We start from the raw sequence: 14130 nt of genomic DNA, 5'->3' as shown, positions 1-14130 counted from the left end.
GCCAAAACTCACACGGCACTGTAAAATTATGAAGAAGATTAAGCTAATTGTAAATACAGGTCAAAGAGCTGACAAAACAGTGAGAGATCATGCTGCTGAGACCTCATTGTCTGCTGTTGAACCCTCTGATATTACAAGGATTAGTGGGGCATTAGGAGCACAACCATAACTGACTTGTAATACCCCAGTTCTTTAATTGGACAGCTCTGAATAATGAAGGAGTCCGTCTTTCTTCATTTAGTGCTGATTTATTTTAACCACAAGAAAAAATTACAAACATGACCCAGGTTGCTCCCCCTTCCAGAAACACACACACACAGGCTACTGGAAAGTGGAATTTCTGGCCACACAAAGCCTAATACATTTATAAGGTTTGGGCTAACCCCTTACCCAGATGAAGTCAGTCCGAAGACTCCATCTCTTATCTAGTACTCCACATGCTTTGAGCAGCTGCATTTTTACCTAGTCATAACAAAATGAAGAATCTCAATGTGTGTGTATGTTGTCACATGGTGTGTAGCTAAGGCATTCATTCATTTATTCAGACATAATATTCTAACACAAGATTAATACAGGAAAAAAATTGGTGCCTATGGTTCACTTTTCAGAATCAACATTCTGTCTGATAACCTTGAAACAAAACAAACTAGAGCAGACTTTAAATCTTACTAAACTGCATTACTAACACATTAATGTCTAACAATTATCTAACTGATTTACTAATATCTAACAGACTGTTAGGCGTAATATTGGGAAGACCTAAAATAACTCAGCATGTAAAAAAAAAGCAATAAGAGCTTGTAGTAGTTATGTCCAAAAAGATGACTTTTGTGTGGACAATCGACCTATGTTATTTAATTTGGAGCTCAATTTTCCATTAACATCTGGCTGTTTTCCCAGCCAACAAACACTCTAATCAATTACAAATGTAAAACCCTGCCTGCAGTTGCTGGTCCACCCGAAGGACAAAACACCCAGACACAAACAGAGTGATGTGGTGTATGCAATTAAGTGTAGTCAGGAGTGTAACAACTTGTACATTGGTAAAACTAAGTAGCCACTGCACAAACACATGGCCCAACACAGGAGGACCAACTCCAGTAAACCAGAATTAGCAGTCCACCTCCACCTGAAGGACAAAGGACATTCTTTTGAGGACAGTGAAGTCCAGATCCTCTCCAGAGAACATCGCTGGTTTGAGAGAGGAGTCAAGGAAGCTATTTTTGTAAAAATAGAACACCCCTCACTAAATAGGGGTGGTGGACTAAGACACAACTTGTCATCCATCTGCAACTCTGTTTTGAGATCTCTGCACAAACATGCCCACCAGGACAATAGGCGCCGGTCAACAGGGGAGGATTCAAAGACAGGTAACAACGCTCACCAATACTGGGCTATAACGACTCAGTCAGTAGGGGACATTGTTGGGCATCAAAGGACTGAAACACCACCGAGGGGGATAAATATCTCTGGCTCAACACCAGTCGGGCAGAACTGATGAAGCCTCTTGGTTGAGAGGTGAAATGTCTTCGACCTAAAAAAAACTCTTTTTTCAGCTTACTATGACCTGGATGACTGTTAAGGGAGGGCTTAAAGCAAATATTGGTAAGCCTGATGACAGTCTTGCTTTTTATGTTTGTATTTAAAGGTTCAACCTCCCTCCCTACCCAAATAATTTGTGTACAGTCTCTGAAAATACACAGATAAAGTAAATTAGGCCGAAGGTATGTATGGATTTTGGGAAACAAAAGGCTTTGAGCCTTGTTCTAAACTGTCTTTACCTTTTGCTAAGCCCCCATGTGAAAATAGTGTTTTCCAACCAAGTAACATTCTATAATGGCGATGTAATTACTTCTAGGCTGTGCCTCTCACACATTGCACACACAAACAATGACCACTACACAGTCACTGCTTTGACATGGTTAAAGCAGTACATTCCATACACCACTGCAGAAATGCTGTCTACATGAATGAGACAGTTCAGATGCTGACAAGTGAGGAAAAATAGTGAGTGAGTACATGTAAAACCTGGAATAACTGTTCAGATTGAGGCATGGTGGCCAATTAGCAAGCCTCTCAAATCACTATTTTGTCACAGAAAAAATATGCAACAATAAGGCTATTGCCCATGTAACAATCAAAGAAAACTTGTAACTTGTTATAATTGAGAAAAAAAAGCGAATTTATTGCAGTGATAAAAGGAAGAGAGAACTTGCTGATGGTTATTAAAATGAGCAATAATCTACATGTGTAAAAATCAGATACAATCCCTATTGTCAGTTTAATTTTTAGAGCTACAGCTACTGATTATCTTTATTAATCTGGCCATCCAAAATTATGAAAACCCAAATTACCACATTCAAAAGCTTTATTTTGTCCAGCTAAAAGTCTAACATTCCAAGATAATCAGTTTATTTTTATAGAAGACAAAGAAAGTCAGCAAATATTCACACTTTAGAGGCTGGAACTGGAGAATATTTGGCATTTTTGCTTAAAAATGACTTAACCGATAATCTAAGCAGTTGCTGATTAATTTTTGATTGAAGTGCACCTTGATGGTTTGACTTGACTTGAGTGCTGGTCTAAAAGTATGAGCCTGTTTGTGCTACTTGTCAGTTTTGCAACATCTGACTTGTACAAACTTAACAACAGCCTTGAACTTAAAACTTTTAGACCATATGAACAGCTTGAACCTTGGTCTAAATGTGTCCACAGAGCAGAATCTCTTGTTTAAACAACATGAGAAATCTCTCAATGTTCTTATGCAAATGGTGGTTAAGATTAGAGAAGCAAAGGTAAATTAAAATAAAATATAATTCCTTTCCTTTCATGGCCCAAACATATTTGTAGTTGCAGTTGTTGAGTGGCTGTAATTTGCGGACGAAACACTCGAGCCGTAAACGTTTGCTTTTGAACATTTTGAGATATTGACGCCGATGGTAAGTGGTAGTATTTTTCTCGTAAGCGCTTGGTTGTGAAGAACTTAAAATTCCATTAATTCGCATTAAGCCTTTTATTTTATTTTAAATGTACAAATTAGCCCGTTTTAGAGCTCTTTCCTCGTTTTAAAATATATAGTATTTATGAGAGCATAAATGTTAGTTGATAAACCTCTGTTATCGAAACAAATATTACATGCCAGTCGTGTGTGTAATATGAGGAATAAGTGTCTTTCTTCACTGTGGGTCGCATCTCATTGACCTACATCCTCAGTGAATGTAACTGCGTCACGAAGTTTTTTTCCCTCTTTTTCACTTTTCTCTTTTTTACAAAGCCTAACGTTGTGTTGCAGTTTTATTTAAAATTGCATGATGATGCGTTTGGGTTGCAGAAATTGTTGGTGCAAAAAAATATAGTTTAACTACTTGAGTCACTACACAACCATGAATATAGTTGAACTACCAGCCAAGGTACTGCAAAATGTAGTTAAACCACCAGTTACATGTAGTTCACGTCTCCTCAACACTGTAAATCAGATTAGTCTTTTTTGGCCAATTATAATTACTTAATTTCCATAACTAAATTAGATTCGTATTTGTCAGTAGAGGAGTCAAGAGATAAACGTTTTTTTTTTTAGTTCTAAAGAGGGAAATTGCAGTGTTACTTCTTATGTTTCGTAGTAACGAAATGCACATAATCATATAAAAGGCGTTTTGGGTGCTTTTCCCAATTCACGGACCTAAATATATATCCAAATAGCGATGTGGTAAATCTGCAACGTCAAAATGGAGTTACTTGCCGCGCTCACGTTACAGCTCAACGTGACTGGAGGATGTGAGTACGGTGCCAAAACAAAACGTGAGGCAAGTACTATACGAGAATGTGTGTCACATTTGAGGAAAAATTGGGAATGGTCGCCATTGCCAAGATATTTTACCTACTATTCGCTCTGAAGGAGAGGCAAAGCATAAAGGCTTCCAGGGATGCAGGAGCAACAGGTTTGGAGCAGAGGAAAACGGAAAAACTGGGAGTTTAGCCTCAAGATAACAGAGTAAGAAATTTAATTATCATTAACACTTTTATAATTTTGCCAGTAAATAATGTTATAAACAAATATGTTCTTTTTTATTTTCGTGCATTTGAGGTATTTTCTGCGCACTTTTGCAGCAGTGCAACTGCACCTGGTGTTGCCTTGAAATGTAAGAATTTATGATTGCATCGTTTACCTCCTGGCTGCGCTCCAACAATGACTGGCTTGATGGAAATCACGTGACCGAGTCGTCTAGTAGGACGTCCCTTCTGTCTGCGGAGTCCATAACAAACAAGTCGCAGATAAGGGGATAAGAGCAGCCTTTTACAAGGCAGCGTCTGACAGAGGTTTTCGACATGATATTTCATTTCCATGGGACTGTAGGAACACCTTTCATTCCAGTTGAGTGGCTGTAATTTGCGGACGAAACACTCGAGCCGTAAACGTTTGCTTTTGAACATTTTGAGATATTGACGCCGATGGTAAGTGGTAGTATTTTTCTCGTAAGCGCTTGGTTGTGAAGAACTTAAAATTCCATTAATTCGCATTAAGCCTTTTATTTTATTTTAAATGTACAAATTAGCCCGTTTTAGAGCTCTTTCCTCGTTTTAAAATATATAGTATTTATGAGAGCATAAATGTTAGTTGATAAACCTCTGTTATCGAAACAAATATTACATGCCAGTCGTGTGTGTAATATGAGGAATAAGTGTCTTTCTTCACTGTGGGTCGCATCTCATTGACCTACATCCTCAGTGAATGTAACTGCGTCACGAAGTTTTTTTCCCTCTTTTTCACTTTTCTCTTTTTTACAAAGCCTAACGTTGTGTTGCAGTTTTATTTAAAATTGCATGATGATGCGTTTGGGTTGCAGAAATTGTTGGTGCATTTTTAATCATGGTGATTTTTTTTTTGTTGGATTAAAGTTTTGGGCGGTTTGTGGGTGTTTTTCAGCAAGTGGGGACACCGTGTACATTGGAATCCTGACCTGCCCACTTCATTTGCGACGCAAACTTTCACTCAGCAACTAGAGACGCCCTGTAGGTGAATGAAAGCATTTATATCTGTTCGATATTAGCGATGTTTGTCCAACCAGTGTTCAGGAAGTAATCATAAATGGGGAGACTGACGTTGCACTGTTTAATTCCAAATGTCGCCTGCTTTTACTGTCTTCCTGGTAATATTGGGCTGATATGGTGGCATCTTGATAGTTCTAAAAGTCACGGTGATTTGCAGTTAAAACACCACAAATGACTCGCTCATGAATCATTTATGGTTTATTTGCCAAATTAAGCCAATATAATGAAGATCTTACGCTTTTAAAAATATTACTAACAAAACTAAACACTGTCACCCTTTTGCATTGTCTGGATGAATGCTATCCTGTCTAATGTTAATGTATGTTGTTAGCAGCAAGTTGAAGGTATTAGAAAAGTCAAGGCTTGCTTTAGTTTTAATAAGTATGCCCAGAATGTTATTATGTGATACGATTATTGATATTTTTGCACGGTCTATCTAGACTAGGGCTTGGGGCAGGGACAGATTAACCCATTATGGAGCCCTAAGGCAAAAAATATTCATGGGACCCCTTTGGAACTCCCACCCACCTTTTATCACAAAATTACTTTATGTTAATCAGATTAGATGCAAATTTATATAGCAAATGTATGATAATTTTTATACACCCTCTTTTTTTTTTTTTAGTTCTAAAGAGGGAAATTGCAGTGTTACTTCTTATGTTTCGTAGTAACGAAATGCACATAATCATATAAAAGGCGTTTTGGGTGCTTTTCCCAATTCACGGACCTAAATATATATCCAAATAGCGATGTGGTAAATCTGCAACGTCAAAATGGAGTTACTTGCCGCGCTCACGTTACAGCTCAACGTGACTGGAGGATGTGAGTACGGTGCCAAAACAAAACGTGAGGCAAGTACTATACGAGAATGTGTGTCACATTTGAGGAAAAATTGGGAATGGTCGCCATTGCCAAGATATTTTACCTACTATTCGCTCTGAAGGAGAGGCAAAGCATAAAGGCTTCCAGGGATGCAGGAGCAACAGGTTTGGAGCAGAGGAAAACGGAAAAACTGGGAGTTTAGCCTCAAGATAACAGAGTAAGAAATTTAATTATCATTAACACTTTTATAATTTTGCCAGTAAATAATGTTATAAACAAATATGTTCTTTTTTTATTTTCGTGCATTTGAGGTATTTTCTGCGCACTTTTGCAGCAGTGCAACTGCACCTGGTGTTGCCTTGAAATGTAAGAATTTATGATTGCATCGTTTACCTCCTGGCTGCGCTCCAACAATGACTGGCTTGATGGAAATCACGTGACCGAGTCGTCTAGTAGGACGTCCCTTCTGTCTGCGGAGTCCATAACAAACAAGTCGCAGATAAGGGGATAAGAGCAGCCTTTTACAAGGCAGCGTCTGACAGAGGTTTTCGACATGATATTTCATTTCCATGGGACTGTAGCAAGGGAGCCCTGGCAAGATGGCAGCATGAGAGTAAAACAGTAACAGAAATATTAGAAGTACTGTAACTAGATTTTTTTTCTGAGGATCTGGGGCACCAGCCATGAGAATAAGGTCTTTGAAAGAGTCTTTATGTAATATACTAATATATCAGAAGCAGAAACACAGTATTTAATGTTGATGCTAGAAAACACATCACTCGGTTTTACAGCACACACACAGCTGAAAAAGAAAGCTCTGAGCTACCAGTTAAGTGCAAGTCAAACACAGGCTCAGAGACCACTGAGTGAACAGGGGATAAGGTTCTTAATAACCTCCTTTGTTAAGTGACCTTTATATAGATAAAGCAGGTTGTGATATGATGAAGCTGTAACCCCTGGGCAGGAAAATTATTACTAATGTATTAATGAATCTCAGAATTCAACAGTGGTGCTCTAATGAAATCTGGCTGCTGAGGAAACATTCCTCACAAGTAACTTTTTTTCTGGGTGACCCGCTGACCTTTATGGTCACCCCTTTACTGGCAGACATTGCAGCAGGTGGGGAATCAGGTTCACTTTGACATGGCAGGATAGTAAATGTTGTTGCAGATTTATTTGATGTTGGTTCAGTTACCTGTTTCTTCAGTAATTATTCAGCAGGTTAAGGTACATTTGATCACATTCAATACAAAGGTTCCCAAGAGGACAGATAGTATGTCAAGTGTCTGAGCATTTATTAGTTTGTGTGTGCAATCCTTGCCATTAAAACTCTAGATCACACCTTATTTAAAGTTTGCAGGCCTAACCCAGCCACCACTCAGCCTCTGCGCTTTCTCTAACATTTTGCATGTATCTGTGTATGTTTTCTTACAGGGACATGGCGAGGGCTTCTTCATCAGTGTCAACAGCAGCACCAACTTCCAACTCAGAGCTCTCACAGCTGGGGGGCATCAAGGCCTTGAAGTTGAAGGTGGGGCCAGTGCGGAGGAATCTCTTTGGTCCTGTGGACCATCAGCAGCTGCAGCAGGACTTCCAGCGGCTGCTCTGCATGAGTGTGGATATGGCCAACAAGCGCTGGAATTTTGATTTCCAGACTGATATGCCAGGAGAGGGCTCCAACATCGAGTGGGAGGAGCTCAGGTGCCAGGATGTGCCAGTATTTTACCACAGCTGCACGGTGAGGCCAGGGATGCAGCCTGGAGTCAGGATGACAGAAGGCAAGAGACAGACACCGTCTTCATCACCCAAGGGTTCCCCATTGTCCAGCAGCTCATCTGGGTCTGGGGATGAGTACGTGGAAGTGACTACTGCAGGGTGCTACAGGCTGGAACAGTCAGGGAAACGTAGACAAGCCGCCATCACAGGTCAGTCCAGGGAACATCTTGGTTAAAGGAATAGTGTGACATTTTTGGAAATCCTCTCATTTGCAGGCTAGTGGTTAAAGTGCAGCGCTCTTGCTGCGGCGTCCCGGGTTCGAATCCAGGTTGCGTCAGGAAAGGCATCCGGCGTAAAACACGTACCAAATGTCAACATGCGAGTCGTCAGTGTGACGATTCACTGTGGCGACCCCTAAACGGGAAAAGCCGAAAGTGACTTTCTTTCTCATTTGCATTTTAGCTGACAACATTGATGCCACACTCATGTTCATTGTAGAAGATGTGAATTTAACAAAATTACACACTTTTTCTCCAATAATTATTCTACACCATTTATGAGCATGCTAGGACAGATTTTGTTATTAGACTGCTTGGAGGTATTTGTTCTTGATTTGCACTGTCCTTTCTCTCATTTCCCCCAGATTTCTTCAAGGTGAAGAAAAGGAGGCTTCTGTATTACAAGTCATCTTCTCGGCAGTAGAAAGGCACTGTGGGACCCAGTGGAGGATCACTAAGTGGTCCATAGGTCATATCACATAGATATATGTCATATCATATGTACATATGTAGCAGTTTTTAAGTGATTGTCTACAAGCTCACACAACATGAGCGTAAAAATTCTCTGACACACAAACCGTTAATTTCCACCACAATGAAGCTACCATTTTCCAAGTTCAGACCTTAGAAATGGTTTTTGTGGATAACCATATATATATATGTACAGTATATATATTCTACATACTATTTTTGTCAGCTTTTGACTGTACTGTGAAGTTATTTTTGATTGCACTCTTTCAGGAAATAACAGAAAATGGGCTGTCATTCTAACCTCAGATAGTATTTGACCTCAGTCTTCAGCCTTTTTTTCTCCCACTTGCTAAAAATTGTAAGAGATCTTGATTACTATTCCAGACCTCACATCACGCTTAGCCTTTAAGTCTCGCCCCATGACTCCAAAAGCTCGGGTCAGGCCAGTGGTCACACCCTCAACCATGACTCCAGGTTAACGGTTAAGTGATAAGGTAATGCAGTGATAGCTGCACAATAGTGACTTAAATTATGAGTAATACTAATGATGTTTCAGTGTAGCTATTTATTTATTCTCTACAATACTAGGTCATTGAGTAAAATAAAAAATATAAAAAAAGACCAGAAATTAAAATGAGGTAAGATGAGGTGTGGAACCCTGTGCCACTGTCCCCAAGTTATGTTTTAGCCTTTGTGGCTCATATACACTCCACCATTGCCACACCATCAAAACATAGCAAATATGTACAAATAGGCAAACTATATTCTTTTTGCTTTGTATTTGTATAATGTGGTTGTGGTAAGATCTATTTTTGGGCAACAGACCAGAACATACATTAGCTATATGTTTTCATCAGCTTTATGTTTTTAATAATGTAGCATTTTCCACTCTGTGTCATCACGTGAGGTCCAGTTTGAACGGAATGTAGCGTTTTATCACTTGCAGCTCAGAGGAATCAAAACGTTTGGTTCTATTTTTTACTAATTTTTATATGAAGAGATGAGCTGCGTCACTTTTTCTTTTTTTCTGCTGTTCAACAAGTTTGACTTGCATATAAGTGTATATGAATATGTTCATTTGGTGTTTATCTTGAGGTTGTAAACTGTGGCAGTTTAGGTATTTGAACCAAAGAGATAGTGCTGTGCCATTTAATTCCAAACACATTTATATATGTTGCTCATTGTGTGATCAGTTATGGGTCACAGATCCCAAGCTAAGATATTTGAATGTATTCCACACATTGTACTAAAACGAGACAAAATCTCAGTTTTTAAAAGGCAAGTTTGCAGATTTTATGTCATCCACAACTTGCTCAATCAACAACTTCAGTGATTCAGTACCTACGGCTACATATCTGCCTGCTACATACTATACCACCTATATCTCTCTCTATATGGTCATTCTTAATTTGCATTTGGATAAAATGTCATAACTTTGATTAATCCATTCTTACTACCTCATCAAGTGATTCAGCAACACAAACAAGTTCTATTAAAAAACTCAAAACCAATATAGCTCAGGTTGTTTGCAACTATAGACATGAAAGAGAACATAAGCAAAGAAGGCTGTGGTGGGGATTATTTTATTGTGGCAAAAGTTGTTGAGGTTCAGAGTTTTACATCAAGTAAGAGTCAGTGTGTCAGAGCAGGGTCCTGCTCCGTACAGAGGAAACTCCGCTCCCTCAGGTGGCAAGCAGCTTTTGTTCTCTCTCTCTCTCTCACTGATCCTCTTTACTTTGTCAGCTTTCCCAGACATAGACAGAGCAGCGGAATAGCAGTGGGGTGAAAAATAGTCTGACCCCATAAAAGGTCTTAGTCCGACCACTTCCAGCTCCGCAAAATAAAATAAAAAAGACAAGATGACCGTATGTATGTTAATGCAATGTTTTTTCATGGTTTTACATCACTATATTCTCAGTTTTTTTGTTCTGTGTTACTTCTGAAATGTCTTTGCACTACTTAAAACTGTTGCCAAAAAAAAAACAACAAAAAAAAAACAATTAGAAACTTGACAAACGTTTTAGCTCCCATTAGACTTGTCACATTGTTGAACAGTTTCTAACATTTAGGGTATAGGTTAACATTATTTTATTTAATGTTTTTCTAGCCCTTATCATTATGTATTTTGGCAAGAATATTAAAAAACTTTAAATAATTGACATCAAGACTGATCTGTTAGCGTTACTGTGCCCAATATTTTCATAACTCACCTGTCTCAGCTACACTGCAGTGTAGTGTTTTTTTGTACTTTATACATGAATGTAGGATAATCTTTGTAAACCAACTTTGTTGTAATTTAATACTGGATTAAATGTCCTTGCATCATATAGAAGTGTAACTATAATGAGCAAAATCTTATCCTTTGACAGTAATGTTTGTATAGGAATTGCTAAGTGGTTCCTTTGCTGGGTTGTTGGTGCACTGTTGCCCTTTATAAGGTTAGTTTCATATAGTGTGCTCAAAATAAAATGTTAATGAATGACGTTGATATAAACCAACAAAACTAGTCTGAAGTTCTTGTTTTCACTGTTAGTATCAGGGCAGAATGACTGTACTTTAGTGTTTTTTTCCCTTGTTATTAGCGCCCCCAGGTGGTTCTAATGAAGCATTACATATAACCTCAACATAAATTGGCTTCATACCGCAGAGGGCAATAATAATGCAATTTAATAAAACTGTAATAAAATCTAATTCAGGTTTCTGCCAGTACCATCAAAAACCTTATTATAATTCACAAATTGTAGTTTGCATTTTAGAAAAGAAGATGCAAGAAAGCTCAGGAAGTTCACAACACAGTAATCAAAGGTGCTTTTTTGCAAAAGGACCAAAATAAGTAAATAAAAACGGCAAAGGCACTCCTCCAAAAAGAGCCTTTATTCCAATGGCTATCTCATAATAAGGATTAAAAACTATACATATTCAAAATGGGGGTTACAGCCCATGCAGGGCGTAACCTAAGACAATTATAAACACCTGGTCTTAACGGGAAACCAATCATCCCATTCACAGCTAAACAGGTGGCTACAAAGGGAATCAAAGAGCATGTACATATAAACCCCGACAGATGCTGGACAAAGATAGACCTGAAACTGTAACTGAAATGTGCATTTATTCAAAACAAAATTTGCAGTTACATTGGTTCAACCTTGAAATATAAAAATAAAACAAAAAATACACCAAAGAAACATTTCAGTTAACATTCTAATACATTAGCTTAGTAGGTTCAGAGATATTGGAGGTGTAGCTCTCATTTTATGTTCCACTGCCCCAAGTGTAGTACAAGGAACCTGTCTAACTGAAAGCTGCCCCGATATCGCTCGTCCTTAATGTTTAGCACTTAACATGACTCGTGTTTCTACGTGCAAGGCTGCAAAATAGCTTTTGTAGGTGTCACAATGGCTGGAAAAATAATCATTCCTTATTTTTAAACGAAACAAACTGAATTCCTTTAAATGACGGCTGGTTATTGACCACAAAGTTAACAAACTGATTAAACATTTACAACAAACAGCTGATTGAAACTTAATTTTCCCACCCTGTCAGTATCGGCAAATATGACATAAAAAGACCAATATTTTACCTTCACTGGACGTTCAAACAGTGAAGCTCCCTAACAAACAGAAAATATGCAACTTCTGCTACAAACAAGCAAAAATGTTAAGTTTTCTGCAATGTCAGTTTTCCCTCAGGCATGTTAGATTTTGAGTATGCGATCTCTCAAACTGTGTTTCTGTCAGTGTGTGTGTGTACAATTTAAACATTACAGTGAACAGGAAGCATAAAAGGAATAAGGAACATATATAATCCAGAATGGACAGGGCCAGTCCCTCTAATGTGGAAACTGTACAGTACAACCCTGATTACACAACAAGAATCAAGTGGCTGTGAGAAAAAAAAAAAAAAAAAAAAGATATCCCCAAACCCAGCTAAGATCTAAGTGGTTTACTAAATTCTAATTACTGTAAGAATCCTAGAGAACAATATTCATGATCTCAATCAAAAAGAACAAATATAGGTCTATGAAAAATGACAGTATATTCTTTAGGCGATTCTGATCCCCAAATCGCCTGGTTTAAAGGCCAAATTTATTCAACTTGACCCAAGTATATGTGCGTACATTTAAAAAGTTTAATATTTACATCAATTTAAAACCCATAAATATATACATTAGTACATTCTGACCAGCAGATGGTCATTGATGTGTGAAGTAATGTTTGTACCACTACACTGGGTAAGAGTAAAGTTATTGAATATTTTTGTAGTAGGCCACTCTCTTGTCAGCGTTGCACTCGGTAGATGGTCCGTGCACAGCCGGCTGTATGCTGAGACCAATGTAATTTGTCTGGAGCAGAGGACGGCTCATTTTGATAAAAATGAGCTTGTAGCTTTTTGTCTACATTACTATGAAACAAAATAGGTGCCATTTGTATTTTAGCAACATTCCGCTATTGATCCAGAAACTCTGAACCTGTGAATATCCTTCCAACATTACTGAAGTCAGCCCCTATAACATACCACTGTCGGCCCACTGACCAACAGCTATTTTGCATCCTCCGTGTCCGGGAGCAAATATGATGTGCATGTAACGTGAGGTTTAGATAACCCCCTCCCTTTCAGTAGGTCAAGCACATCATAATGATCTAATATGCCTTTCACTCCAAAGATAATGCGCACGGGTTTGCTCAAATGTTAGTAGTGACATTTCCTCTCAAAATATTAGCAAGAACATGTCCTTAATGTCCATATGCAAAACTACGCCCTGTATCTAATAAATTAATTTAAAAAAATTATGAAAGCCTGTGTCGTCCCCCCCATCAGCTACCGCCACAAGTAAATCAATTCTGGGGGAAATACTGCAGAGCTGCATCTGAGCTGCTGATAGGAGAGAAATATTACAGTCAGCAGATGTTCACAGCTGCTGTCGAAGCGCTCGTCTCTCTCGCCACATTGCACGTAGCTCTCTGAAGAGCAAGGGAGTAATGAACAGAATGCTGCACCCTGTCTGCAATATATAAACACAAAGTCACAAATTAAGAAGTCTTACCTGTGTAGGTGTAAAAACAAACATTTGTAAGCTGTTTTTACAGCAGACATTCTGATTTGTAAGTCGGTGTTCAGACTGAGTGTGGTGAATCACAACTCCCTGATGTTTTTCTATGCAAGGGGCTGCGGTGGTTGTAGGTGTGTACAATACAGCCATGTTGTGACAGGTCGATGTGAATGGCTTCATTCACATTTTCAACCCTTGAGTTTTGGTTAGCCATGTTGCTAGCATAGCCTACTCTACCTTAGCACCAATTTCTACCACCAGTGTGTCAGTATTGATAGATAAAACTCAGTTTAATATCAAGTACGCTAACTAACAAAAACACATGGTATGTTGTTATGGTGTGCTAATTGAATAGCAGTGAATGCTCATGCTAATGTGGTAAACAAAACTGTCTTCTTCCCATGGGCGTCCACCTTACGACCGTCCCCTATGTGATCGCTCAATACAGCACCTTAGCTGCATGATGTTACTGTTTGTTGTGGCAAAAGTGGAACCAGATCCAACTTTTTAGCCACGTGGGGCTGCATCATTTTCCCGGAACCCCCTGCGGTGCTGGTACCAGCTACGGTGAACACAATCCCTGACAAAGCGGGCTACATTTCTTCACACCTTTGAAACTCAGTCTGAACACAGCCCAATAGTAGGAAACGCACAACATTAAGTATGGGTCTGTTCTAATACAACAAGTCATGATAGTGAGCCAGCAAGCACAAAACCAGACCCTGACACAGAAGCACCTAAATG

At 38.8% G+C, this 14130-nt stretch overlaps 2 protein-coding genes across 7 annotated transcripts in view; one reads left to right on the top strand and one right to left on the bottom strand.

The window, feature by feature from the left end:
* The first annotated feature begins 2902 nt into the window (after positions 1-2902).
* cdkn1d (cyclin-dependent kinase inhibitor 1D) lies at positions 2903-10663 on the top strand. 6 transcript variants are annotated; one of them, XM_020619178.1, is made up of 4 exons: positions 2903-2939; positions 4925-5014; positions 7306-7796; positions 8231-10663. In XM_020619178.1, the coding sequence occupies exons 3-4, from the start codon at positions 7310-7312 to the stop codon at positions 8287-8289; spliced, it is 546 nt and encodes a 181-aa protein (XP_020474834.1). In that variant the 5' UTR covers positions 2903-2939; positions 4925-5014; positions 7306-7309; the 3' UTR covers positions 8290-10663. The 6 variants fall into 6 exon arrangements, with proteins under 6 accessions (XP_020474834.1, XP_020474835.1, XP_020474833.1 ...); XM_020619177.1 differs by lacking the exon at positions 2903-2939 and adding an exon at positions 4237-4452 and having other exon boundaries at positions 4925-5010; XM_020619174.1 differs by lacking the exon at positions 2903-2939 and adding an exon at positions 4237-4452.
* Positions 10664-11426: 763 nt separating this feature from the next.
* The window catches only part of slc37a3 (solute carrier family 37 member 3), a 15567-nt gene continuing 12863 nt past the window's right edge, over positions 11427-14130 (bottom strand). The window contains 1 exon segment of the mRNA XM_020619172.1: positions 11427-13338. Coding sequence (XP_020474828.1) covers positions 13246-13338 — 93 coding nt within the window. The 3' untranslated portion in view covers positions 11427-13245.

The sequence above is a fragment of the Monopterus albus genome, unplaced genomic scaffold (assembly GCF_001952655.1).
Source record: "Monopterus albus unplaced genomic scaffold, M_albus_1.0 scaffold216.1, whole genome shotgun sequence".
NCBI lineage: Eukaryota > Metazoa > Chordata > Actinopteri > Synbranchiformes > Synbranchidae > Monopterus > Monopterus albus.
The sequence above is the reverse complement of the archived record's forward strand: the minus strand, read 5'-3'. Positions and strand labels throughout refer to the sequence as shown.